This window comes from Oncorhynchus kisutch, unplaced genomic scaffold (genome assembly GCF_002021735.2).
Source record: "Oncorhynchus kisutch isolate 150728-3 unplaced genomic scaffold, Okis_V2 scaffold4076, whole genome shotgun sequence".
In the NCBI taxonomy this organism is placed as follows: domain Eukaryota; kingdom Metazoa; phylum Chordata; class Actinopteri; order Salmoniformes; family Salmonidae; genus Oncorhynchus; species Oncorhynchus kisutch.
In genome coordinates, this window is record NW_022266021.1 from 125,480 (window position 1) to 152,102 (window position 26,623).

At 41.1% G+C, this 26,623-nt stretch overlaps 1 protein-coding gene across 1 annotated transcript in view; it reads left to right on the plus strand.

Moving 5' to 3' along the window:
- LOC109885648 (epidermal growth factor receptor kinase substrate 8) overlaps positions 1-26,623 on the plus strand; it is a 174,739-nt gene that overhangs the window by 114,163 nt on the left and 33,953 nt on the right. The window contains 8 exon segments of the mRNA XM_031822149.1: positions 1,489-1,557; positions 4,073-4,222; positions 4,369-4,451; positions 5,594-5,730; positions 18,460-18,533; positions 22,266-22,392; positions 25,408-25,496; positions 25,613-25,687. Of these exon segments, the coding sequence (XP_031678009.1) occupies positions 1,489-1,557; positions 4,073-4,222; positions 4,369-4,451; positions 5,594-5,730; positions 18,460-18,533; positions 22,266-22,392; positions 25,408-25,496; positions 25,613-25,687 (804 nt within the window).

A 26,623-nucleotide genomic window follows, 5' to 3' on the forward strand; every position in this document is an offset into this window, starting at 1 on the left:
ATTGGTTTGATATCAGGGATCTGCTGTAGAGATCCAATGTGTTCCTATTGGTTTGATATCAGGTATCTGCTGTACAGATCCAATGTGTTCCTATTGGTTTGATATCAGGTATCTACTGTACAGATCCAATGTGTTCCTATTGGTTTGATATCAGGTATCTGCTGTAGAGATCCAATGTGTTCCTATTGGTTTGATATCAGGTATCTGCTGTACAGATCCAATGTGTTCCTATTGGTTTGATATCAGGTATCTGCTGTAGAGATCCAATGTGTTCCTATTGGTTTGATATCAGGTATCTGCTGTACAGATCCAATGTGTTCCTATTGGTTTGATATCAGGTATCTGCTGTAGAGATCCAATGTGTTCCTATTGGTTTGATATCAGGTATCTACTGTACAGATCCAATGTGTTCCTATTGGTTTGATATTAGGTATCTGCTGTACAGATCCAATGTGTTCCTATTGGTTTGATATTAGGTATCTGCTGTACAGATCCAATGTGTTCCTATTGGTTTGATATCAGGTATCTGCTGTAGAGATCCAATGTGTTCCTATTGGTTTGATATTAGGTATCTGCTGTAGAGATCCAATGTGTTCCTATTGGTTTGATATCAGGTATCTGCTGTACAGATCCAATGTGTTCCTATTGGTTTGATATCAGGTATCTGCTGTAGAGATCCAATGTGTTCCTATTGGTTTGATATCAGGTATCTACTGTACAGATCCAATGTGTTCCTATTGGTTTGATATTAGGTATCTGCTGTACAGATCCAATGTGTTCCTATTGGTTTGATATCAGGTATCTGCTGTAGAGATCCAATGTGTTCCTATTGGTTTGATATCAGGTATCTACTGTACAGATCCAATGTGTTCCTATTGGTTTGATATCAGGTATCTGCTGTAGAGATCCAATGTGTTCCTATTGGTTTGATATCAGGTATCTGCTGTACAGATCCAATGTGTTCCTATTGGTTTGATATTAGGTATCTGCTGTACAGATCCAATGTGTTCCTATTGGTTTGATATCAGGTATCTGCTGTAGAGATCCAATGTGTTCCTATTGGTTTGATATTAGGTATCTGCTGTACAGATCCAATGTGTTCCTATTGGTTTGATATTAGGTATCTGCTGTACAGATCCAATGTGTTCCTATTGGTTTGATATCAGGTATCTGCTGTAGAGATCCAATGTGTTCCTATTGGTTTGATATTAGGTATCTGCTGTACAGATCCAATGTGTTCCTATTGGTTTGATATCAGGGATCTGCTGTAGAGATCCAATGTGTTCCTATTGGTTTGATATCAGGTATCTGCTGTACAGATCCAATGTGTTCCTATTGGTTTGATATCAGGTATCTACTGTACAGATCCAATGTGTTCCTATTGGTTTGATATCAGGTATCTGCTGTAGAGATCCAATGTGTTCCTATTGGTTTGATATTAGGTATCTGCTGTAGAGATCCAATGTGTTCCTATTGGTTTGATATTAGGTATGGACCCAGGACATGTTGCTGCAGGTGGAGGAGAAGACAGTCAGCCTCATTGACCCAGAGACCAAGGTGGGTGAGCAGGAATGCCGTCTGAAGAACCAGATCTGATACACTGGACAGGGGTATCATGGGACCTACTGGCTAGACCATGGATATCATATCAGGGAATTACTGAAAGTAATCTTGGCTAGTGGATCTCTAAAAGCCCATTTATGCCTGACCGGAAAATGTGGTTGGAGGTGGTGTATGGAAGATGACGCGATAGTGGAGCCTCCTGAGGCGTGCAGAGGCCAAATGGCGCTCCGTACCCCATGACCGTGCCCACGTGTTGTAATGTTGGCGCTAGCTGGGGGGTCATGTATAAACACAACAGCCCTGCCATGCTCAGGGAAACGCCAGGTCCTGTATAAACACAACAGCCCCTGCCATGCTCAGGGAAACGCCAGGTCCTGTATAAACACAACAGCCCTGCCATGCTCAGGGAAACGCCAGGTCCTGTATAAACACAACAGCCCTGCCATGCTCAGGGAAACGCCAGGTCCTGTATAAACACAACAGCCCTGCCATGCTCAGGGAAACGCCAGGTCCTGTATAAACACAACAGCCCTGCCATGCTCAGGGAAACGGCAGGTCCTGTATAAACACAACAGCCCTGCCATGCTCAGGGAAACGCCAGATGGATCAACCTATTACGGCTGGGGGTTCCGCTAGCGGAACGTTTCGACAACATCCGGTGAAATTGCAGAGTGCGAAATTCAAAAATAAATTATTAGAAATATTTAACTTTCATACAATCACAGGTGCAATACACCAAATTAAAGTTTACCTTCTTGTTCATCCAGCCGCTTTGTCAGATTTCAAAAAGGCTTTACGGCGAAAGCATACCATGGGATTATCTGAGGCCGGCGCCCCATCAAACAAACACATGACAATCATATTTCAACATGCCAGGCGCGACACAAAACTCAGAAATAACGATATAATTAATGTCTTACCTTTGAAGATCTTCTTCTGTTGGCACTCCAATATGTCCCATAAACATCACAAATGGTCCTCTTGTTCGATTAATTCCGTTGTTATATCTCCAAAATGTCCATTAATTTGGAGCGTTTGATTCAGAAAAACACCGGTTCCAGCTCGTCTAATAATAATAATAATTGACCTGTAAACTTTGTGCAAACATTTCAAACAACTTTCCTAATCCAACTTTAGATATTTTAAAACGTAAATAATCGATACAATTTCAAACGGGATAATACCTGTGTTCAATACTGGACGAAAACAAGGTGAAGCACGTTCCAGGTCACACCAAAACATTAGAGTGCACCTGGAGTGACACATGGAAATCATTCATTTCTCAAAGGAAAACCAGCAGCCAATTTCTAAAGACTGTTGGCATCAAGTGGAAGCCATAGGAACTGCAACCAAATGCCTCAGAAATCTACATTCACATAGAAACCTATTTGAAAACAGTCACCTCAAAAACAAATTCCTGGATGGTTTGCCCTCGGGGTTTCGCCTGCCAAATAAGGTCTGTTATACTCACAAACATATTTTAACAGTTTTAGAAACCTTAGGGTGTTTTCTATCCAAATCTACCAATTATATGCATATCCTAGCTTCTGGGCCTGAGTAGCAGGCAGTTTACTCTGGGCACGCTTTTCATCCGGACGTGAAAATACCGCCCCCTAGCCCGAAGAGGTTTTAATGCCTTGACTTCTACAGAGGTCGTATCACTGTAACGATGTACAGCCACTACAGACAGTGGATTGACCATGCAGAGCCTTTAACAAGAACAGTTTGATCAGTGGTTTGATCAGTTGATTGATCAGTTGATTGATCAGTGGTTTGATCAGTGGTCTGATCAGTTGATTGATCAGTGGTTTGATCAGTGGTCTGATCAGTAGTTTGATCAGTTGATTGATGAGTGGTTTGGTCAGTGGTCTGATCAGTGGTCTGATCAGTTGATGGTGTAGTATTTTCCCCATGTGATTAGATGAGTATTAGGTGTGAACCAAAGGGTCCTATAGTCCTGGCCTTCTATAAGAGGCTGCTCTGTTAAACTTTCCTCTGGGAACCTTTTTACACCAACTTTAAACCACAAGTTCACAGTGACACCATAACTTCCTTAATGACCTGAATATTCAGAGGCTGGCCTCAGTACAGTTTTTAAGCTGGTTCTGTTAACTGACCTGTTTGTTAGGGCTGGTCTCAGTACAGTTTTTAATCTGGTTCTGTTAACTGACCTGTTTGTTAGGGCTGGTCTCAGTACAGTTTTTAATCTGGTTCTGTTAACTGACCTGTTTGTTAGGGCTGGCCTCAGTATAGTTTTTAAGCTGGTTCTGTTAACTGACCTGTTTGTTAAGGCTGGCCTCAGTACAGTTTTTAAGCTGGTTCTGTTAACTGACCTGTTTGTTAGGGCTGGCCTCAGTATAGTTTTTAAGCTGGTTCTGTTAACTGACCTGTTTGTTAAGGCTGGCCTCAGTATAGTTTTTAAGCTGGTTCTGTTAACTGACTTGTTTGTTAGGGCTGGTCTCAGTACAGTTTTTAAGCTGGTTAATTGACCTGTTGGTTATTGTTTCAGAATGAGTTGGAGAACTTTCCCTTGGGGACCATCATGCACTGCCAGGCAGTGATGTCATCCTGCAACTACGACTCCATCTTGGCTCTGGTGTGTAAGGAGCCGGGCCAGGGCAAACCAGACCTGCACCTGTTCCAGTGTGACGACATCAAGGTACACACACACACACACACACACACACACACACACACACACACACACACACACACACACACACACACACACACACACACACACACACACACGCACACACAGTTAGTGATGTATTCTCTCTCTCTCTGTCTGTCTGTCTCCACCAGGCCAACCTGATCCAGGCTGATATAGAGGGGGCCATGATGGATCAGAAGGGAGGCAAGGTGAAGAAGAGACCTGAAACACTACGGTACAATGCCTCTAACTACCTGTCGTCTCTGACTGGACTCTGTACTGTAGTAGAGACTAGAAACACTAGGTTAAAACACCTCTAACTACCTGTCGTCTCTGACTGGACTCTGTACTGTAGTAGAGACTAGAAACACTAGGTTAAAACACCTCTAACTACCTGTCGTCTCTGACTGGACTCTGTACTGTAGTAGAGACTAGAAACACTAGGTTAAAACACCTCTAACTACCTGTCGTCTCTGACTGGACTCTGTACTGTAGTAGAGACTAGAAACACTAGGTTAAAACACCTCTAACTACCTGTCGTCTCTGACTGGACTCTGTACTGTAGTAGAGACTAGAAACACTACGTTATTTTATAGAGCTCTGTTATAATGGGTTCTGTTACTTTATAGGGCTCTGTTAGAATGGGTTCTGTTACTTTATAGGGCTCTGCTAGAATGGGTTCTGTTACTTTATAGAGCTCTGTTATAATGGGTTCTGTTACTTTATAGGGCTCTGTTATAATGGGTTCTGTTACTTTATAGGGCTCTGTTAGAATGGGTTCTGTTACTTTATAGGGCTCTGTTATAATGGGTTCTGTTACTTTATAGGGCTCTGTTATAATGGGTTCTGTTACTTTATAGAGCTCTGCTAGAATGGGTTCTGTTACTTTATAGAGCTCTGTTATAATGGGTTCTGTTACTTTATAGGGCTCTGTTATAATGGGTTCTGTTACTTTATAGGGCTCTGTTAGAATGGGTTCTGTTACTTTATAGAGCTGTGTTATAATGGGTTCTATTACTTTATAGGGCTCTGTTAGAATGGGTTCTGTTACTTTATAGGGCTCTGTTAGAATGGGTTCTGTTACTTTATAGGGTTCTGTTAGAACGGGTTCTGTTACTTTATAGGGCTCTGGGTTCTGTTACTTTATAGGGCTCTGTTAGAATGGGTTCTTATCCTGAAGGTTTTAATATTAAACTGGGCTTGGTATGGGTTTCTGTAGTTGGTAAAGTAGTTGTTGTGATTGGCTGGTTTCCATTCCATGGCTGTATCTGTATCAGTGCTGTATGGGGTGCTGTTTGTATCTGTGAATTGAATCTGGGTCTGGTCTGTATCTGATTGTCTATCTGCCTGTTCTCTCCTCTTCCCGTACTCCTATAGGATGATTCTGAAGAGTGACGGGGTCATCCCGCCGCCCCCCGCGGCGCCCGCCCCCGAGCCCCCCGCCACCCTCACCCAGGTGGACGTGAGGAGTCGTGTGGCAGCCTGGTCAGCCTGGGCGGCGGAGCAGCAGGACTGTAAGGAAACACACGTTACCGGGACTTACTGAGTCTGGAAGGTTCTGCCTTCTAATAAGCAGGATATCACTCAGCAGTCAATGATATGGCAACATGAATGGACTTGAACAACAGTTTAGTTGAGAGATAGAGCTGTTCTAGGGGTTCAACCAGGTGATAGTTGAGAGAAAGAGCTGTTCTAGGGGTTCAACCAGGTGATAGTTGAGAGATAGAGCTGTTCTAGGGGTTCAACCAGGTGATAGTTGAGAGATAGAGCTGTTCTAGGGGTTCAACCAGGTGATAGTTGAGAGATAGAGCTGTTCTAGGGGTTCAACCAGGTGATAGTTGAGAGATAGGGCTGTTCTAGGGGTTCAACCAGGTGATAGTTGAGAGATAGAGCTGTTCTAGGGGTTCAACCAGGTGATAGTTGAGAGAAAGAGATGTTCTAGGGGTTCAACCAGGTGATAGTTGAGAGATAGAGCTGTTCTAGGGGTTCAACCAGGTGATAGTTGAGAGATAGGGCTGTTCTAGGGGTTCAACCAGGTGATAGTTGAGAGATAGCTGTTCTAGGGGTTCAACCAGGTGATAGTTGAGAGATAGAGCTGTTCTAGGGGTTCAACCAGGTGATAGTTGAGAGAAAGAGCTGTTCTAGGGGTTCAACCAGGGGATGTAGTGAGACTGAACCACTGACTGTCTCTACAAGGCTTTACATGGAGATACCTACCGGTTTCTGAGAGCTACTTGACATGTCTGATCCCCTCGGAGTACACAGAGTACAGCACAACCATTGGCTGTTTCAATATCACTTCAGTATGTTCATAGAGAATGAACAGAGCACATCTTCTGGACCCCAAATGTATTAAAACTAAAAATACAAATCTTTACCTTTACAAATGTAGACCAAGAGGGCAGAGACAAGCCAACCTCCGATATCATTTGGGAGGCCTCTAAGAGGGTACATTGCTGAGTAATCTCATACTCAGCAAAAGTTACATCTGATTTAGAATGAAAGAAAAAGACAAATAAATCACTATCTCAACAACAATCTTTACATGGTTAAGAAGAAAATGATATTCCTGGAATTTAAGAAGGAATACGAGCTTTTCCTTTTTCCTTTTGAAGAGAGACAACAACTACAACAACAACAACAACAACATCTACTACAACAACAACAACAACAACTACAACTAGTACAACAACAACAACATCTACTACAACAACAACAACAACAACAACATCTCTTACAACAACAACAACTACAACAACATCTACTTCAACAACAACAACAACATCTACTACAACAACAACAACTACAACATCTACTACAACAACTACTACAACAACAACAACTACAACAACAACTACAACAACAACAACAACATCATCTACTACAACAACAACAACAACTACAACAACAACAACTACAACAACTACAACAACAACAACATCTACAACTAATACAACAACTACAACAACAACATCTACAACTAATACAACAACTACAACAACAACATCTACTACAACAACTACAACAACAACAACATCTACTTCAACAACTACAACTAATACAACAACTACAACAACAACAACAACATCTACTACAACAACTACAACTAATACAACAACAACAACATCTACTTCAACAACTACAACTAATACAACAACTACAACAACAACAACAACATCTACTACAACAACTACAACTAATACAACAACAACAACATCTACTTCAACAACTACAACTAATACAACAACTACAACAACAACAACAACATCTACTACAACAACTAATACAACTACAACAACAACAACAACATCTACTTCAACAACTACAACTAATACAACAACAACAACAACATCTACTACACCAACAACATCTACTACAACAACAACAACATATACTACAACAATTACAACTAGTACAACTACAACAACAACTACAACTAATACAACAACACCTACAACAACAACAACAACAACATCTACTACAACAACAACAACTACAACAACATCTACTACAACAACATCTACTACAACAACAACATCTACTACAACAACAACAACTACAACGACATCTACTACAACAACAACATCTACTACAACAACAACAACTACAACAACAACATCTACTACAACAACAACATCTACTACAACAACTACAACAACATATACTACAACAACTACAACTAATACAACAACAACAACAACATCTACTACAACAACTACAACAACAACAACATCTACTACAACAACTACAACTAATACAACAACAACATCTACTTCAACAACTACAACTAATACAACTACAACAACAACAACAACAACATCTACTTCAACAACTACAACTAATACAACAACAACAACAACATCTACTACAACAACAACATCTACTACAACAACAACAACTACAACAACAACAACATATACTACAACAATTACAACTAGTACAACTACAACAACAACTACAACTAATACAACAACACCTACAACAACAACAACAACAACATCTACTACAACAACAACTACAACAACATCTACTACAACAACATCTACTACAACAACAACATCTACTACAACAACAACAACTACAACAACATCTACTACAACAACTACAACAACATCTACTACAACAACAACATCTACTACAACATCTACTACAACAACAACATCTACTACAACAACTACAACAACAACATCTACTACAACAACAACATCTACTACAACAACTACAACAACATCTACTACAACAACTACAACTAATACAACAACAACAACATCTACTACAACAACTACAACTAATACAACAACTACAACAACAACAACAACATCTACTACAACAACTACAACTAATACAACAACTACAGCAACATCTACTTCAACAACTACAACTAATACAACAACACCTACAACAACTACAACTAATACAACAACAACAACATCTACTTCAACAACTACAACTAATACAACAACACCTACAACAACAACAACAACTACTTCAACAACTACAACTAATACACCAACTACTTCAACAACTACAACTAATACAACAACAACATCTACTACAACAACTACAACTAATACAACAACTACAACAACAACAACATCTACTACAACAACTACAACTAATATAACAACAACAACAACTACAACAACAACATCTACTACAACAACTACAACAACAACATCTACTACAACAACTACAACAACATCTACTACAACAACTACAACTAATACAACAACAACAACAACATCTACTACAACAACTACAACTAATACAACAACTACATCTACTACAACAACTACAACTAATACAACAACAACAACAACATCTACTACAACAACTACAACTAATACAACAACTACAACAACAACAACAACAACATCTACTACAACAACTACAACTAATACAACAACACCTACATCAACAACAACAACATCTACTTTACAACTACAACTAATACAACAACACCTACAACAACAACAGCAACATCTACTTCAACAACTACAACTAATACAACAACACCTACAACAACTACAACTAATACAACAACAACAACATCTACTACAACAACTACAACAACAACATCTACTACAACAACAACATCTACTACAACAACTACAACAACATCTACTACAACAACTACAACTAATACAACAACTACAACTAATACAACAACACCTACATCAACAACAACAACATCTACTTCAACAACTACAACTAATACAACAACACCTACAACAACAACAGCAACATCTACTTCAACAACTACAACTAATACAACAACTACTTCAACAACTACAACTAATACAACAACAACATCTACTACAACAACTACAACCAATACAACAACTACAACAACAACAACAACATCTACTACAACAACTACAACTAATATAACAACAACTACAACAACAACAACATCTACTACAACAACTACAACATCTACTACAACAACTACAACAACAACATCTACTACAACAACAACATCTACTACAACAACTACAACAACATCTACTACAACAACTACAACTAATACAACAACAACAACAACATCTACTACAACAACTACAACTAATACAACAACTACAACAACAACAACAACAACATCTACTACAACAACTACAACTAATACAACAACACCTACCATCAACAACAACAACATCTACTTCAACAACTACAACTAATACAACAACACCTACAACAACAACAGCAACATCTACTTCAACAACTACAACTAATACAACAACACCTACAACAACAACATCTACTACAACAACTACAACATCTACAACTGCAACTAATAAAACAACAACTACAACATCTACTACAACAACTACAACTAATACAACAACACCTACAACAACAACACCTACAACAACAACATCTACAACAACAACATCTACTACAACAACTACAACTAATACAACTACAACTAATACAACAACAACATCTACTACAACAATAACATCTACTACAACAACTACAACTAATACAACAACACCTACAACAACAACAACACCTACAACAACAACATCTACTACAAACAATAACATCTACTTCAACAACAACAACAACAACAACATCTACTACAACAACTACAACTAATACAACAACTACAACAACAACATCTACTACAACAACTACAACTGATACAACAACAACTACAACTAATACAACAACTACAACTAATACAACAACTACAACTAATACAACAACAACTACTACAACAACTACAACTAATAGAACAACAACAACAACTACAACTAAACTCAAACAGCTTACAGTACTACTTAATGACACATAATTATTACTGAAGGTCCTTTATATCTGATACAGAACTGAAACACACTGAATGACTCCGGTCCTTTATACCTGATACAGAACTGAAACACACTGAATGACTCCGGTCCTTTATACCTGATACAGAACTGAAACACACTGAATGACTCCGGTCCTTTATACCTGATACAGAACTGAAACACACTGAATGACTCCGGTCCTTTATACCTGATACAGAACTGAAACACACTGAATGACTCCGGTCCTTTATACCTGATACAGAACTGAAACACACTGAATGACTCCGGTCCTTTATACCTGGTACAGAACTGAAACACACTGAATGACTCCGGTCCTTTATACCTGATACAGAACTGAAACACACTGAATGACTCCGGTCCTTTATACCTGATACAGAACTGAAACACACTGAATGACTCCGGTCCTTTATACCTGATACAGAACTGAAACACACTGAATGACTCCGGTCCTTTATACCTGATACAGAACTGAAACACACTGAATGACTCCGGTCCTTTATACCTGATACAGAACTGAAACACACTGAATGACTCCGGTCCTTTATACCTGATACAGAACTGAAACACACTGAATGACTCCGGTCCTTTATACCTGATACAGAACTGAAACACACTGAATGACTCCGGTCCTTTATACCTGATACAGAACTGAAAACACACTGAATGACTCCGGTCCTTTATACCTGATACAGAACTGAAACACACTGAATGACTCCGGTCCTTTATACCTGATACAGAACTGAAACACACTGAATGACTCCGGTCCTTTATACCTGATACAGAACTGAAACACACTGAATGACTCCGGTCCTTTATACCTGATACAGAACTGAAACACACTGAATGACTCCGGTCCTTTATACCTGATACAGAACTGAAACACACTGAATGACTCCGGTCCTTTATACCTGATACAGAACTGAAACACACTGAATGACTCCGGTCCTTTATACCTGATACAGAACTGAAACACACTGAATGACTCCGGTCCTTTATACCTGATACAGAACTGAAACACACTGAATGACTCCGGTCCTTTATACCTGATACAGAACTGAAAACACACTGAATGACTCCGGTCCTTTATACCTGGTACAGAACTGAAACACACTGAATGACTCCGGTCCTTTATACCTGATACAGAACTGAAACACACTGAATGACTCCGGTCCTTTATACCTGATACAGAACTGAAACACACTGAATGACTCCGGTCCTTTATACCTGATACAGAACTGAAACACACTGAATGACTCCGGTCCTTTATACCTGATACAGAACTGAAACACACTGAATGACTCCGGTCCTTTATACCTGATACAGAACTGAAACACACTGAATGACTCCGGTCCTTTATACCTGATACAGAACTGAAACACACTGAATGACTCCGGTCCTTTATACCTGATACAGAACTGAAACACACTGAATGACTCCGGTCCTTTATACCTGATACAGAACTGAAACACACTGAATGACTCCGGTCCTTTATACCTGATACAGAACTGAAACACACTGAATGACTCCGATCCTTTATACCTGATACAGAACTGAAACACACTGAATGACTCCGGTCCTTTATACCTGATACAGAACTGAAACACACTGAATGACTCCGGTCCTTTATACCTGATACAGAACTGAAACACACTGAATGACTCCGGTCCTTTATACCTGATACAGAACTGAAACACACTGAATGACTCCGGTCCTTTATACCTGATACAGAACTGAAACACACTGAATGACTCCGGTCCTTTATACCTGATACAGAACTGAAACACACTGAATGACTCCGGTCCTTTATACCTGATACAGAACTGAAACACACTGAATGACTCCGGTCCTTTATACCTGGTACAGAACTGAAACACACTGAATGACTCCGGTCCTTTATACCTGATACAGAACTGAAACACACTGAATGACTCCGGTCCTTTATACCTGATACAGAACTGAAACACACTGAATGACTCCGGTCCTTTATACCTGATACAGAACTGAAACACACTGAATGACTCCGGTCCTTTATACCTGATACAGAACTGAAACACACTGAATGACTCCGGTCCTTTATACCTGATACAGAACTGAAACACACTGAATGACTCCGGTCCTTTATACCTGATACAGAACTGAAACACACTGAATGACTCCGGTCCTTTATACCTGATACAGAACTGAAACACACTGAATGACTCCGGTCCTTTATACCTGATACAGAACTGAAACACACTGAATGACTCCGGTCCTTTATACCTGATACAGAACTGAAACACACTGAATGACTCCGGTCCTTTATACCTGATACAGAACTGAAACACACTGAATGACTCCGGTCCTTTATACCTGATACAGAACTGAAACACACTGAATGACTCCGGTCCTTTATACCTGATACAGAACTGAAACACACTGAATGACTCCGGTCCTTTATACCTGATACAGAACTGAAACACACTGAATGACTCCGGTCCTTTATACCTGATACAGAACTGAAACACACTGAATGACTCCGGTCCTTTATACCTGATACAGAACTGAAACACACTGAATGACTCCGGTCCTTTATACCTGATACAGAACTGAAACACACTGAATGACTCCGGTCCTTTATACCTGATACAGAACTGAAACACACTGAATGACTCCGGTCCTTTATACCTGATACAGAACTGAAACACACTGAATGACTCCGGTCCTTTATACCTGATACAGAACTGAAACACACTGAATGACTCCGGTCCTTTATACCTGATACAGAACTGAAACACACTGAATGACTCCGGTCCTTTATACCTGATACAGAACTGAAACACACTGAATGACTCCGGTCCTTTATACCTGATACAGAACTGAAACACACTGAATGACTCCGGTCCTTTATACCTGATACAGAACTGAAACACACTGAATGACTCCGGTCCTTTATACCTGGTACAGAACTGAAACACACTGAATGACTCCGGTCCTTTATACCTGGTACAGAACTGAAACACACTGAATGACTCCGGTCCTTTATACCTGATACAGAACTGAAACACACTGAATGACTCCGGTCCTTTATACCTGATACAGAACTGAAACACACTGAATGACTCCGGTCCTTTATACCTGATACAGAACTGAAACACACTGAATGACTCCGGTCCTTTATACCTGGTACAGAACTGAAACACACTGAATGACTCCGGTCCTTTATACCTGATACAGAACTGAAACACACTGAATGACTCCGGTCCTTTATACCTGGTACAGAACTGAAACACACTGAATGACTCCAGTCCTTTATACCCGATACAGAACTGAAACACATCAAAGAAATTGCACTATGTCCAACTCTGGGCCTGGTATTGGGGAAATGGGCCCAAAAAAAAGGGGGACAGAGCAGCTAACCTCCACAGAGGCTGACTGCTCTGCCCCCCTTAAGGACAGTGGAACTGTGGACCTAAAGGCCCTAACTCCCTATCCGGGAACAGGCCTCTCTCTCCTGGGATGAGAGGACAAATACAGGCCTAAAGGCCCTAACTCACCACCCGGGTAATACCCCTCTATTTCCGGCCATGAGAGTAGAGCTTACGTCAGCAGAGCAGAGTAGAGCAACGTCAGCACAAGAACTGTTCGCCGGGAGCTTCATGAAATGGGTTTCCATGGCCAAGAAACTGCACACAAGCCTAAGATCACCATGCGCAATGCCAAGCGTCGACTGGAGTGGTGTACAGCTCGCCGCCATTGGACTCTGGGGCAGTTGAACCACGTTATCTGGAGTGGTGTACAGCTCGCCGCCATTGGACTCTGGGGCAGTTGAACCACGTTCTCTGGAGTGATGAAACACCATATGGCAGTGAGACAGACAAATCTGGGTTTGGAAGAACTTGACTGGCCTGCACAGAGCCCTGACCTCAACCCCATGGAACACTTTTGGGATGAATTGGAACGCCGACTGCGAGCCAGGCCTAATCGCCCAAACTCACTAATGCTCTTGTAGCAAATATTTTCTTACTTTAAAAAATTCTGCATTGTTGGTTAAGAGCCTGTAAGTTTCATGGTCAAGTCTACATACCTGTTGTATTCTGCATTGTTGGTTAAGAGCCTGTAAGTTTCATGGTCAAGTCTACATACCTGTTGTATTCTGCATTGTTGGTTAAGAGCCTGTAAGTTTCATGGTCAAGTCTACATACCTGTTGTATTCTGCATTGTTGGTTAAGAGCCTGTAAGTTTCATGGTCAAGTCTACATACCTGTTGTATTCTGCATTGTTGGTTAAGAGCCTGTAAGTTTCATGGTCAAGTCTACATACCTGTTGTATTCTGCATTGTTGGTTAAGAGCCTGTAAGTTTCATGGTCAAGTCTACATACCTGTTGTATTCTGCATTGTTGGTTAAGAGCCTGTAAGTTTCATGGTCAAGTCTACATACCTGTTGTATTCTGCATTGTTGGTTAAGAGCCTGTAAGTTTCATGGTCAAGTCTACATACCTGTTGTATTCTGCATTGTTGGTTAAGAGCCTGTAAGTTTCATGGTCAAGTCTACATACCTGTTGTATTCTGCATTGTTGGTTAAGAGCCTGTAAGTTTCATGGTCAAGTCTACATACCTGTTGTATTCTGCATTGTTGGTTAAGAGCCTGTAAGTTTCATGGTCAAGTCTACATACCTGTTGTATTCTGCATTGTTGGTTAAGAGCCTGTAAGTTTCATGGTCAAGTCTACATACCTGTTGTATTCTGCATTGTTGGTTAAGAGCCTGTAAGTTTCATGGTCAAGTCTACATACCTGTTGTATTCTGCATTGTTGGTTAAGAGCCTGTAAGTTTCATGGTCAAGTCTACATACCTGTTGTATTCTGCATTGTTGGTTAAGAGCCTGTAAGTTTCATGGTCAAGTCTACATACCTGTTGTATTCTGCATTGTTGGTTAAGAGCCTGTAAGTTTCATGGTCAAGTCTACATACCTGTTGTATTCTGCATTGTTGGTTAAGAGCCTGTAAGTTTCATGGTCAAGTCTACATACCTGTTGTATTCTGCATTGTTGGTTAAGAGCCTGTAAGTTTCATGGTCAAGTCTACATACCTGTTGTATTCTGCATTGTTGGTTAAGAGCCTGTAAGTTTCATGGTCAAGTCTACATACCTGTTGTATTCTGCATTGTTGGTTAAGAGCCTGTAAGTTTCATGGTCAAGTCTACATACCTGTTGTATTCTGCATTGTTGGTTAAGAGCCTGTAAGTTTCATGGTCAAGTCTACATACCTGTTGTATTCTGCATTGTTGGTTAAGAGCCTGTAAGTTTCATGGTCAAGTCTACATACCTGTTGTATTCTGCATTGTTGGTTAAGAGCCTGTAAGTTTCATGGTCAAGTCTACATACCTGTTGTATTCTGCATTGTTGGTTAAGAGCCTGTAAGTTTCATGGTCAAGTCTACATACCTGTTGTATTCTGCATTGTTGGTTAAGAGCCTGTAAGTTTCATGGTCAAGTCTACATACCTGTTGTATTCTGCATTGTTGGTTAAGAGCCTGTAAGTTTCATGGTCAAGTCTACATACCTGTTGTATTCTGCATTGTTGGTTAAGAGCCTGTAAGTATCATGGTCAAGTCTACATACCTGTTGTATTCTGCATTGTTGGTTAAGAGCCTGTAAGTTTCATGGTCAAGTCTACATACCTGTTCTATTCTGCATTGTTGGTTAAGAGCCTGTAAGTTTCATGGTCAAGTCTACATACCTGTTGTATTCTGCATTGTTGGTTAAGAGCCTGTAAGTTTCATGGTCAAGTCTACATCAAATCAAATCAAATCGTATTTGTCACATACACATGGTTAGCAGATGTTAATGCGAGTGTAGCGAAATGCTTGTGCTTCTAGTTCGACAATGCAGTAATAACCAACAAGTAATCTAACTAACAATTCCAAAACTACTGTCTTATACACAGTGTAAGGGGATAAAGAATATGTACATAAGGATATATGAATGAGTGATGGTACAGAGCAGCATAGGCAAGATACAGTAGATGGTATTGAGTGCAGTATATACATATGAGATGAGTATGTAAACAAAGTGGCATAGTTAAAGTGGCTAGTGATACATGTATTACATAAGGATGCAGTCGATGATATAGAGTACAGTATATACGTATGCATATGAGATTAATAATGTAGGGTAAGTAACATTATATAAGGTAGCATTGTTTAAAGTGGCTAGTGATATATTTACATCATTTCCCATCAATTCCCATTATTAAAGTGGCTGGAGTTGAGTCAGTGTCAGTGTCAGTGTGTTGGCAGCAGCCACTCAATGTTAGTGGTGGCTGTTTAACAGTCTGATGGCCTTGAGATAGAAGCTGTTTTTCAGTCTCTCGGTCCCTGCTTTGATGCACCTGTACTGACCTCGCCTTCTGGATGATAGCGGGGTGAACAGGCAGTGGCTCGGGTGGTTGATGTCCTTGATGATCTTTATGGCCTTCCTGTAACATCGGGTGGTGTAGGTGTCTTGGAGGGCAGGTAGTTTGCCCCCGGTGATGCGTTGTGCAGACCTCACTACCCTCTGGAGAGCCTTACGGTTGTGGGCGGAGCAGTTGCCGTACCAGGCGGTGATACAGCCCGCCAGGATGCTCTCGATTGTGCATCTGTAGAAGTTTGTGAGTGCTTTTGGTGACAAGCCGAATTTCTTCAGCCTCCTGAGGTTGAAGAGGCGCTGCTGCGCCTTCTTCACGATGCTGTCTGTGTGGGTGGACCAATTCAGTTTGTCTGTGATGTGTATGCCGAGGAACATAAAACTTGCTACCCTCTCCACTACTGTTCCATCGATGAGGATAGGGGGGTGTTCCCTCTGCTGTTTCCTGAAGTCCACAATCATCTCCTTAGTTTTGTTGACGTTGAGTGTGAGGTTATTTTCCTGACACCACACTCCGAGGGCCCTCACCTCCTCCCTGTAGGCCGTCTCGTCGTTGTTGGTAATCAAGCCTACCACTGTTGTGTCGTCCGCAAACTTGATGATTGAGTTGGAGGCGTGCGTGCCCACGCAGTCGTGGGTGAACAGGGAGTACAGGAGAGGGCTCAGAACGCACCCTTGTGGGGCCCCAGTGTTGAGGATCAGCGGGGAGGAAATGTTGTTGCCTACCCTCACCACCTGGGGGCGGCCCTTCAGGAAGTCCAGTACCCAGTTGCACAGGGCGGGGTCGAGACCCAGGGTCTCGAGCTTGATGACGAGCTTGGAGGGTACTCCATACCTGTTGTATTCTGCATTGTTGGTTAAGAGCCTGTAAGTTTCATAGTCAAGTCCACATACCTGTTGTATTCTGCATTGTTGGTTAAGAGCCTGTAAGTTTCATGGTCAAGTCTACATACCTGTTGTATTCTGCATTGTTGGTTAAGAGCCTGTAAGTTTCATGGTCAAGTCTACATATCTGTTGTATTCTGCATTGTTGGTTAAGAGCCTGTAAGTTTCATGGTCAAGTCTACATACCTGTTGTATTCTGCATTGTTGGTTAAGAGCCTGTAAGTTTCATGGTCAAGTCTACATACCTGTTGTATTCTGCATTGTTGGTTAAGAGCCTGTAAGTTTCATGGTCAAGTCTACATACCTGTTGTATTCTGCATTGTTGGTTAAGAGCCTGTAAGTTTCATGGTCAAGTCTACATACCTGTTGTATTCTGCATTGTTGGTTAAGAGCCTGTAAGTTTCATGGTCAAGTCTACATACCTGTTGTATTCTGCATTGTTGGTTAAGAGCCTGTAAGTTTCATGGTCAAGTCTACATACCTGTTGTATTCGGCGCATGTGACAAATAACATTTGATTTGAGAATAAGTTCATTGGGAAGATCACTGTTCTAATTCCCTTCTCTTTCCCCTCTTTCCCCTCCTCCCTCTCTTCCCCCTCCTCCCCCTCTTCCCTCTCCTCCCCCTCCTTCCCCTCCTCCCTCTCCACCTGTTTCTATCAGATGATAAACAGCCTCAGTATTCTGACCAGAATGAACCTTCGGAGATGATGGCTACCAGAGTGGATCGAGACGTGGTGAGTGTTTCCCACTGTCCGTCCGTCCAGATACCACATACTGATACCGTCTGTCTGTCAGTCTGTCTACCTCGCTCTCTGTGAGTCCATCAGCAGAGTGTCGGCAGAGTGTCGGCAGAGTGTCGGCAGAGTGTCGGCAGAGTGTCGGCAGAGTGTCGGCAGTGTCAGTGTGCGTCCAGGAATGTGTGTTTAATAGATCTAGTATCGTTGGAGGAAAGAAACTATCCGTTTGTTTCTTCAATACTGCAGACTGATGAGTAGTTTCACCTAGAGGCTGATCTGGAGTCAGGTCTTCAGTCGTTTGTTTGGTTCTTCAATACTGCAGACTGATGAGTAGTTTCACCTACAGGCTGATCTGGAGTCAGGTCTTCAGTCGTTTGTTTGGTTCTTCAATACTGCAGACTGATGAGTAGTTTCACCTAGAGGCTGATCTGGAGTCAGGTCTTCAGGTGAAGATGAGATGCCATGTTCAGATGAGTGGAAACTAGCGTGAATGACAGTTTCAGACATATATAGGTGCTTCTAATACTAACCAATAGAACACGGCTGTAGTAACAACAAGGATACACCACAATTAGGAGCTGTAGATCAGTAGTCTGTTCTGTAGTAACAACAAGGATACACCACTATTAGGAGCTGTAGATCAGTAGTCTGTTCTGTAGTAACAACAAGGATACACCACTATTAGGAGCTGTAGATCAGTAGTCTGTTCTGTAGTAACAACAAGGATACACCACTATTAGGAGCTGTAGATCAGTAGTCTGTTCTGTAGTAACAACAAGGATACACCACTATTAGGAGTCTTGGATCAGTAGTCTGTTCTGTAGTAACAACAAGGATACACCACTATTAGGAGTCTTGGATCAGTAGTCTGTTCTGTAGTAACAACAAGGATACACCACTATTAGGAGTCTTGGATCAGTAGTCTGTTCTGTAGTAACAACAAGGATACACCACTATTAGGAGTCTTGGATCAGTAGTCTGTTCTGTAGTAACAACAAGGATACACCACTATTAGGAGTCTTGGATCAGTAGTCTGTTCTGTAGTAACAACAAGGATACACCACTATTAGGAGTCTTGGATCAGTAGTCTGTTCTGTAGTAACAACAAGGATACACCACTATTAGGAGTCTTGGATCAGTAGTCTGTTCTGTAGTAACAACAAGGATACACCACTATTAGGAGCTGTAGATCAGTAGTCTGTTCTGTAGTAACAACAAGGATACACCACTATTAGGAGTCTTGGATCAGTAGTCTGTTCTGTAGTAACAACAAGGATACACCACTATTAGGAGTCTTGGATCAGTAGTCTGTTCTGTAGTAACAACAAGGATACACCACTATTAGGAGTCTTGGATCAGTAGTCTGTTCTGTAGTAACAACAAGGATACACCACTATTAGGAGTCTTGGATCAGTAGTCTGTTCTGTAGTAACAACAAGGATACACCACTATTAGGAGTCTTGGATCAGTAGTCTGTTCTGTAGTAACAACAAGGATACACCACTATTAGGAGTCTTGGATCAGTAGTCTGTTCTGTAGTAACAACAAGGATACACCACTATTAGGAGTCTTGGATCAGTAGTCTGTTCTGTAGTAACAACAAGGATACACCACTATTAGGAGTCTTGGATCAGTAGTCTGTTCTGTAGTAACAACAAGGATACACCACTATTAGGAGTCTTGGATCAGTAGTCTGTTCTGTAGTAACAACAAGGATACACCACTATTAGGAGCTGTAGATCAGTAGTCTGTTCTGTAGTAACAACAAGGATACACCACTATTAGGAGCTGTAGATCAGTAGTCTGTTCTGTAGTAACAACAAGGATACACCACTATTAGGAGTCTTGGATCAGTAGTCTGTTCTGTAGTAACAACAAGGATACACCACTATTAGGAGTCTTGGATCAGTAGTCTGTTCTGTAGTAACAACAAGGATACACCACTATTAGGAGCTGTAGATCAGTAGTCTGTTCTGTAGTAACAACAAGGATACACCACTATTAGGAGTCTTGGATCAGTAGTCTGTTCTGTAGTAACAACAAGGATACACCACTATTAGGAGTCTTGGATCAGTAGTCTGTTCTGTAGTAACAACAAGGATACACCACTATTAGGAGTCTTGGATCAGTAGTCTGTTCTGTAGTAACAACAAGGATACACCACTATTAGGAGTCTTGGATCAGTAGTCTGTTCTGTAGTAACAACAAGGATACACCACTATTAGGAGTCTTGGATCAGTAGTCTGTTCTGTAGTAACAACAAGGATACACCACTATTAGGAGTCTTGGATCAGTAGTCTGTTCTGTAGTAACAACAAGGATACACCACTATTAGGAGTCTTGGATCAGTAGTCTGTTCTGTAGTAACAACAAGGATACACCACTATTAGGAGTCTTGGATCAGTAGTCTGTTCTGTAGTAACAACAAGGATACACCACTATTAGGAGTCTTGGATCAGTAGTCTGTTCTGTAGTAACAACAAGGATACACCACTATTAGGAGTCTTGGATCAGTAGTCTGTTCTGTAGTAACAACAAGGATACACCACTATTAGGAGTCTTGGATCAGTAGTCTGTTCTGTAGTAACAACAAGGATACACCACTATTAGGAGTCTTGGATCAGTAGTCTGTTCTGTAGTAACAACAAGGATACACCACTATTAGGAGTCTTGGATCAGTAGTCTGTTCTGTAGTAACAACAAGGATACACCACTATTAGGAGTCTTGGATCAGTAGTCTGTTCTGTAGTAACAACAAGGATACACCACTATTAGGAGTCTTGGATCAGTAGTCTGTTCTGTAGTAACAACAAGGATACACCACTATTAGGAGTCTTGGATCAGTAGTCTGTTCTGTAGTAACAACAAGGATACACCACTATTAGGAGTCTTGGATCAGTAGTCTGTTCTGTAGTAACAACAAGGATACACCACTATTAGGAGTCTTGGATCAGTAGTCTGTTCTGTAGTAACAACAAGGATACACCACTATTAGGAGTCTTGGATCAGTAGTCTGTTCTGTAGTAACAACAAGGATACACCACTATTAGGAGCTGTAGATCAGTAGTCTGTTCTGTAGTAACAACAAGGATACACCACTATTAGGAGTCTTGGATCAGTAGTCTGTTCTGTAGTAACAACAAGGATACACCACTATTAGGAGTCTTGGATCAGTAGTCTGTTCTGTAGTAACAACAAGGATACACCACTATTAGGAGTCTTGGATCAGTAGTCTGTTCTGTAGTAACAACAAGGATACACCACTATTAGGAGCTGTAGATCAGTAGTCTGTTCTGTAGTAACAACAAGGATACACCACTATTAGGAGTCTTGGATCAGTAGTCTGTTCTGTAGTAACAACAAGGATACACCACTATTAGGAGTCTTGGATCAGTAGTCTGTTCTGTAGTAAATCATTACAGATTTAAAGTAAATGCAACTTGTGATACAGTATGAGGCACTACCCTCCTCTCCCACGCTATTCTTTTTCGCCAAGCTTGGAAAATACACAGAGAAGAGATAAACAGGGACTGCTGTTGTAAAGGAAAGTCCTAGTGTTTTACACTGATTGACTATAGCAGCATCTCCAGCAACAACAACAACACAGCTCATGTTGAGCCTGGCAGCTACTGTCAATCTGCACCTATATTACATTACATGACTTCATTTAGTGATTAACAAAGGAAGTCTGTCTGTGTGTCTTTTAAACACAACTGTCTTCTCTTGCAGCAAATCCTGAACCACATTCTGGACCACATCGAGTTCTTCGTGACCAAACTGCAGAAAGCGGCTGAGGCCTTCAGCGAGCTCTCTAAGAGGAAGAAATCTAAAAAGAACAAGAAGAAGGGACCCGGAGGTGGGTGTTGTAGTTCTTTAGATCTAGTTTGTAGTCCTTCTGGCCCGGTCCTGTACTAGACTAGTGACTAGTGACTATCCTACTGTAATACTGTATGTACTAGACTAGTGACTAGTGCCTATCCTACTGTAATACTATATGTACTAGACTAGGGACTATCCTACTGTAATACTGTATGTACTAGACTAGGGACTATCCTACTGTAATACTGTGTTACCTGTCATGTCTCTCTCTCTCCTACTGTAATACTGTGTTACCTGTCATGTCTCTCTCTCTCCTACTGTAATACTGTATGTACTAGACTAGGGACTATCCTACTGTAATACTGTATGTACTAGACTAGGGACTATCCTACTGTAATACTGTATGTACTAGACTAGGGACTATCCTACTGTAATACTGTGTTACCTGTCATGTCTCTCTCTCTCCTACTGTAATACTGTATGTACTAGACTAGGGACTATCCTACTGTAATACTGTGTTACCTGTCATGTCTCTCTCTGTCCTACTGTAATACTGTATGTACTAGACTAGGGACTATCCTACTGTAATACTGTGTTACCTGTCATGTCTCTCTCTGTCCTACTGTAATACTGTGTTACCTGTCATGTCTCTCTCTGTCCTACTGTAATACTGTATGTACTAGACTAGTGACTATCCTACTGTAATACTGTATGTACTAGACTAGGGACTATCCTACTGTAATACTGTATGTACTAGACTAGGGACTCTCCTACTGTAATACTGTATGTACTAGACTAGGGACTATCCTACTGTAATACTGTGTTACCTGTCATGTCTCTCTCTCTCCTACTGTAATACTGTATATACTAGACTAGGGACTATCCTACTGTAATACTGTATGTACTAGACTAGGGACTATCCTACTGTAATACTGTATGTACTAGACTAGGGACTATCCTACTGTAATACTGTGTTACCTGTCATGTCTCTCTCTATCCTACTGTAATACTGTGTTACCTGTCATGTCTCTCTCTCTCCTACTGTAATACTGTGTTACCTGTCATGTCTCTCTCTCTCCTACTGTAATACTGTGTTACCTGTCATGTCTCTCTTTCTCCTACTGTAATACTGTATGTACTAGACTAGGGACTATCCTACTGTAATACTGTATGTACTAGACTAGGGACTATCCTACTGTAATACTGTGTTACCTGTCATGTCTCTCTCTCTCCTACTGTAATACTGTGTTACCTGTCATGTCTCTCTCTCTCCTACTGTAATACTGTGTGTACTAGACTAGGGACTATCCTACTGTAATACTGTATGTACTAGACTAGGGACTATCCTACTGTAATACTGTGTTACCTGGCATGTCTCTCTCTCTCCTACTGTAATACTGTGTTACCTGTCATGTCTCTCTCTCTCCTACTGTAATACTGTATGTACTAGACTAGGGACTATCCTACTGTAATACTGTATGTACTAGACTAGGGACTATCCTACTGTAATACTGTGTTACCTGTCATGTCTCTCTCTCTCCTACTGTAATACTGTGTTACCTGTCATGTCTCTCTCTCTCCTACTGTAATACTGTGTGTACTAGACTAGGGACTATCCTACTGTAATACTGTATGTACTAGACTAGGGACTATCCTACTGTAATACTGTGTTACCTGTCATGTCTCTCTCTATCCTACTGTAATACTGTGTTACCTGTCATGTCTCTCTCTGTCCTACTGTAATACTGTATGTACTAGACTAGGGACTATCCTACTGTAATACTGTGTTACCTGTCATGTCTCTCTCTGTCCTACTGTAATACTGTGTTACCTGTCATGTCTCTCTCTGTCCTACTGTAATACTGTATGTACTAGACTAGTGACTATCCTACTGTAATACTGTATGTACTAGACTAGGGACTATCCTACTGTAATACTGTATGTACTAGACTAGGGACTCTCCTACTGTAATACTGTATGTACTAGACTAGGGACTATCCTACTGTAATACTGTGTTACCTGTCATGTCTCTCTCTCTCCTACTGTAATACTGTATATACTAGACTAGGGACTATCCTACTGTAATACTGTATGTACTAGACTAGGGACTATCCTACTGTAATACTGTATGTACTAGACTAGGGACTATCCTACTGTAATACTGTGTTACCTGTCATGTCTCTCTCTATCCTACTGTAATACTGTGTTACCTGTCATGTCTCTCTCTCTCCTACTGTAATACTGTGTTACCTGTCATGTCTCTCTCTCTCCTACTGTAATACTGTGTTACCTGTCATGTCTCTCTTTCTCCTACTGTAATACTGTATGTACTAGACTAGGGACTATCCTACTGTAATACTGTATGTACTAGACTAGGGACTATCCTACTGTAATACTGTGTTACCTGTCATGTCTCTCTCTCTCCTACTGTAATACTGTGTTACCTGTCATGTCTCTCTCTCTCCTACTGTAATACTGTGTGTACTAGACTAGGGACTATCCTACTGTAATACTGTATGTACTAGACTAGGGACTATCCTACTGTAATACTGTGTTACCTGTCATGTCTCTCTCTCTCCTACTGTAATACTGTGTTACCTGTCATGTCTCTCTCTCTCCTACTGTAATACTGTATGTACTAGACTAGGGACTATCCTACTGTAATACTGTATGTACTAGACTAGGGACTATCCTACTGTAATACTGTGTTACCTGTCATGTCTCTCTCTCTCCTACTGTAATACTGTGTTACCTGTCATGTCTCTCTCTCTCCTACTGTAATACTGTGTGTACTAGACTAGGGACTATCCTACTGTAATACTGTATGTACTAGACTAGGGACTATCCTACTGTAATACTGTGTTACCTGTCATGTCTCTCTCTATCCTACTGTAATACTGTGTTACCTGTCATGTCTCTCTCTATCCTACTGTAATACTGTGTTACCTGTCATGTCTCTCTCTATCCTACTGTAATACTGTGTTACCTGTCATGTCTCTCTCTATCCTACTGTAATACTGTGTTACCTGTCATGTCTCTCTCTGTCCACCAGAGGGAGTTCTAACACTGCGAGCCAAGCCTCCCACTCAGGAGGAGTTTGTTGACTGTTTCCAGAAGTTCAAACATGCCTTCAACCTGCTGGTAAGACACCAAAGATGATGTTATTTAATATATACTTTAACTGTAAAAAACAAACAAAAAAAACATCTAACATTCTTTTACATTTGTATATTTCTTTCTTTCCATGTCTCCTCCAGGGGAAGTTGAAGTCCCACATCCAGAACCCCAGCGCTGATGATCTGGTCCACTTCCTGTTCACACCACTCAGGATGGTGAGAGAAAGACTGCTCTACTCTGTTAATCCATGTTTTGTTCCTGTTCCTGTTCCTGTTCACACCAGTCAGGATGGTGAGAGACAGACTGCTCTACTCTGTTATTCCATGTTTTGTTCCTGTTCCTGTTCACACCACTCAGGATGGTGAGAGACAGACTGCTCTACTCTGTTATTCCATGTTATATTCCTGTTCCTGTTCACACCAGTCAGGATGGTGAGAGACAGACTGCTCTGCTCTGTTATTCATGGTTAAGCCAGATTCCACTCCATTCCGTCCCCACAACCTTCCAGGTGATCCAGACCTCTGGAGGGTCAGAGCTGGCTAAGAGCCTAGGAGTTAGTGGTGATGGTTAGGGTAATGGTTTAAGAGCCTAGTAGTTAGTGGTGAGGGTTAGGGGAATGGTTTAAGAGCCTAGGGGTTAGTGGTGAGGGTTAGGGTAATGGTTTAAGAGCCTAGTAGTTAGTGGTGAGGGTTAGGGTAATGGTTTAAGAGCCTAGTAGTTAGTGGTGAGGGTTAGGGTAATGGTTTAAGACCCTAGTAGTTAGTGGTGAGGGTTAGGATAATGGTTTAAGAGCCTAGTAGTTAGTGGTGATGGTTAAGGTAATGGTTTAAGAGCCTAGGAGTTAGTGGTGAGGGTTAGGGTAATGGTTTAAGAGCCTAGGAGTTAGTGGTGAGGGTTGGGGTAATGGTTTAAGAGCCTAGTAGTTAGTGGTGAGGGTTAGGGTAATGGTTTAAGAGCCTAGTAGTTGGTGGTGAGGGTTAGGGTAATGATTTAAGAGCCTAGTAGTTAGTGGTGAGGGTTAGGGTAATGGTTTAAGAGCCTAGGAGTTAGTGGTGAGGGTTAGGGTAATGGTTTAAGAGCCTAGTAGTTAGTGGTGAGGGTTAGGGTAATGGTTTAATAGCCTAGTAGTTAGTGGTGAGGGTTAGGATAAT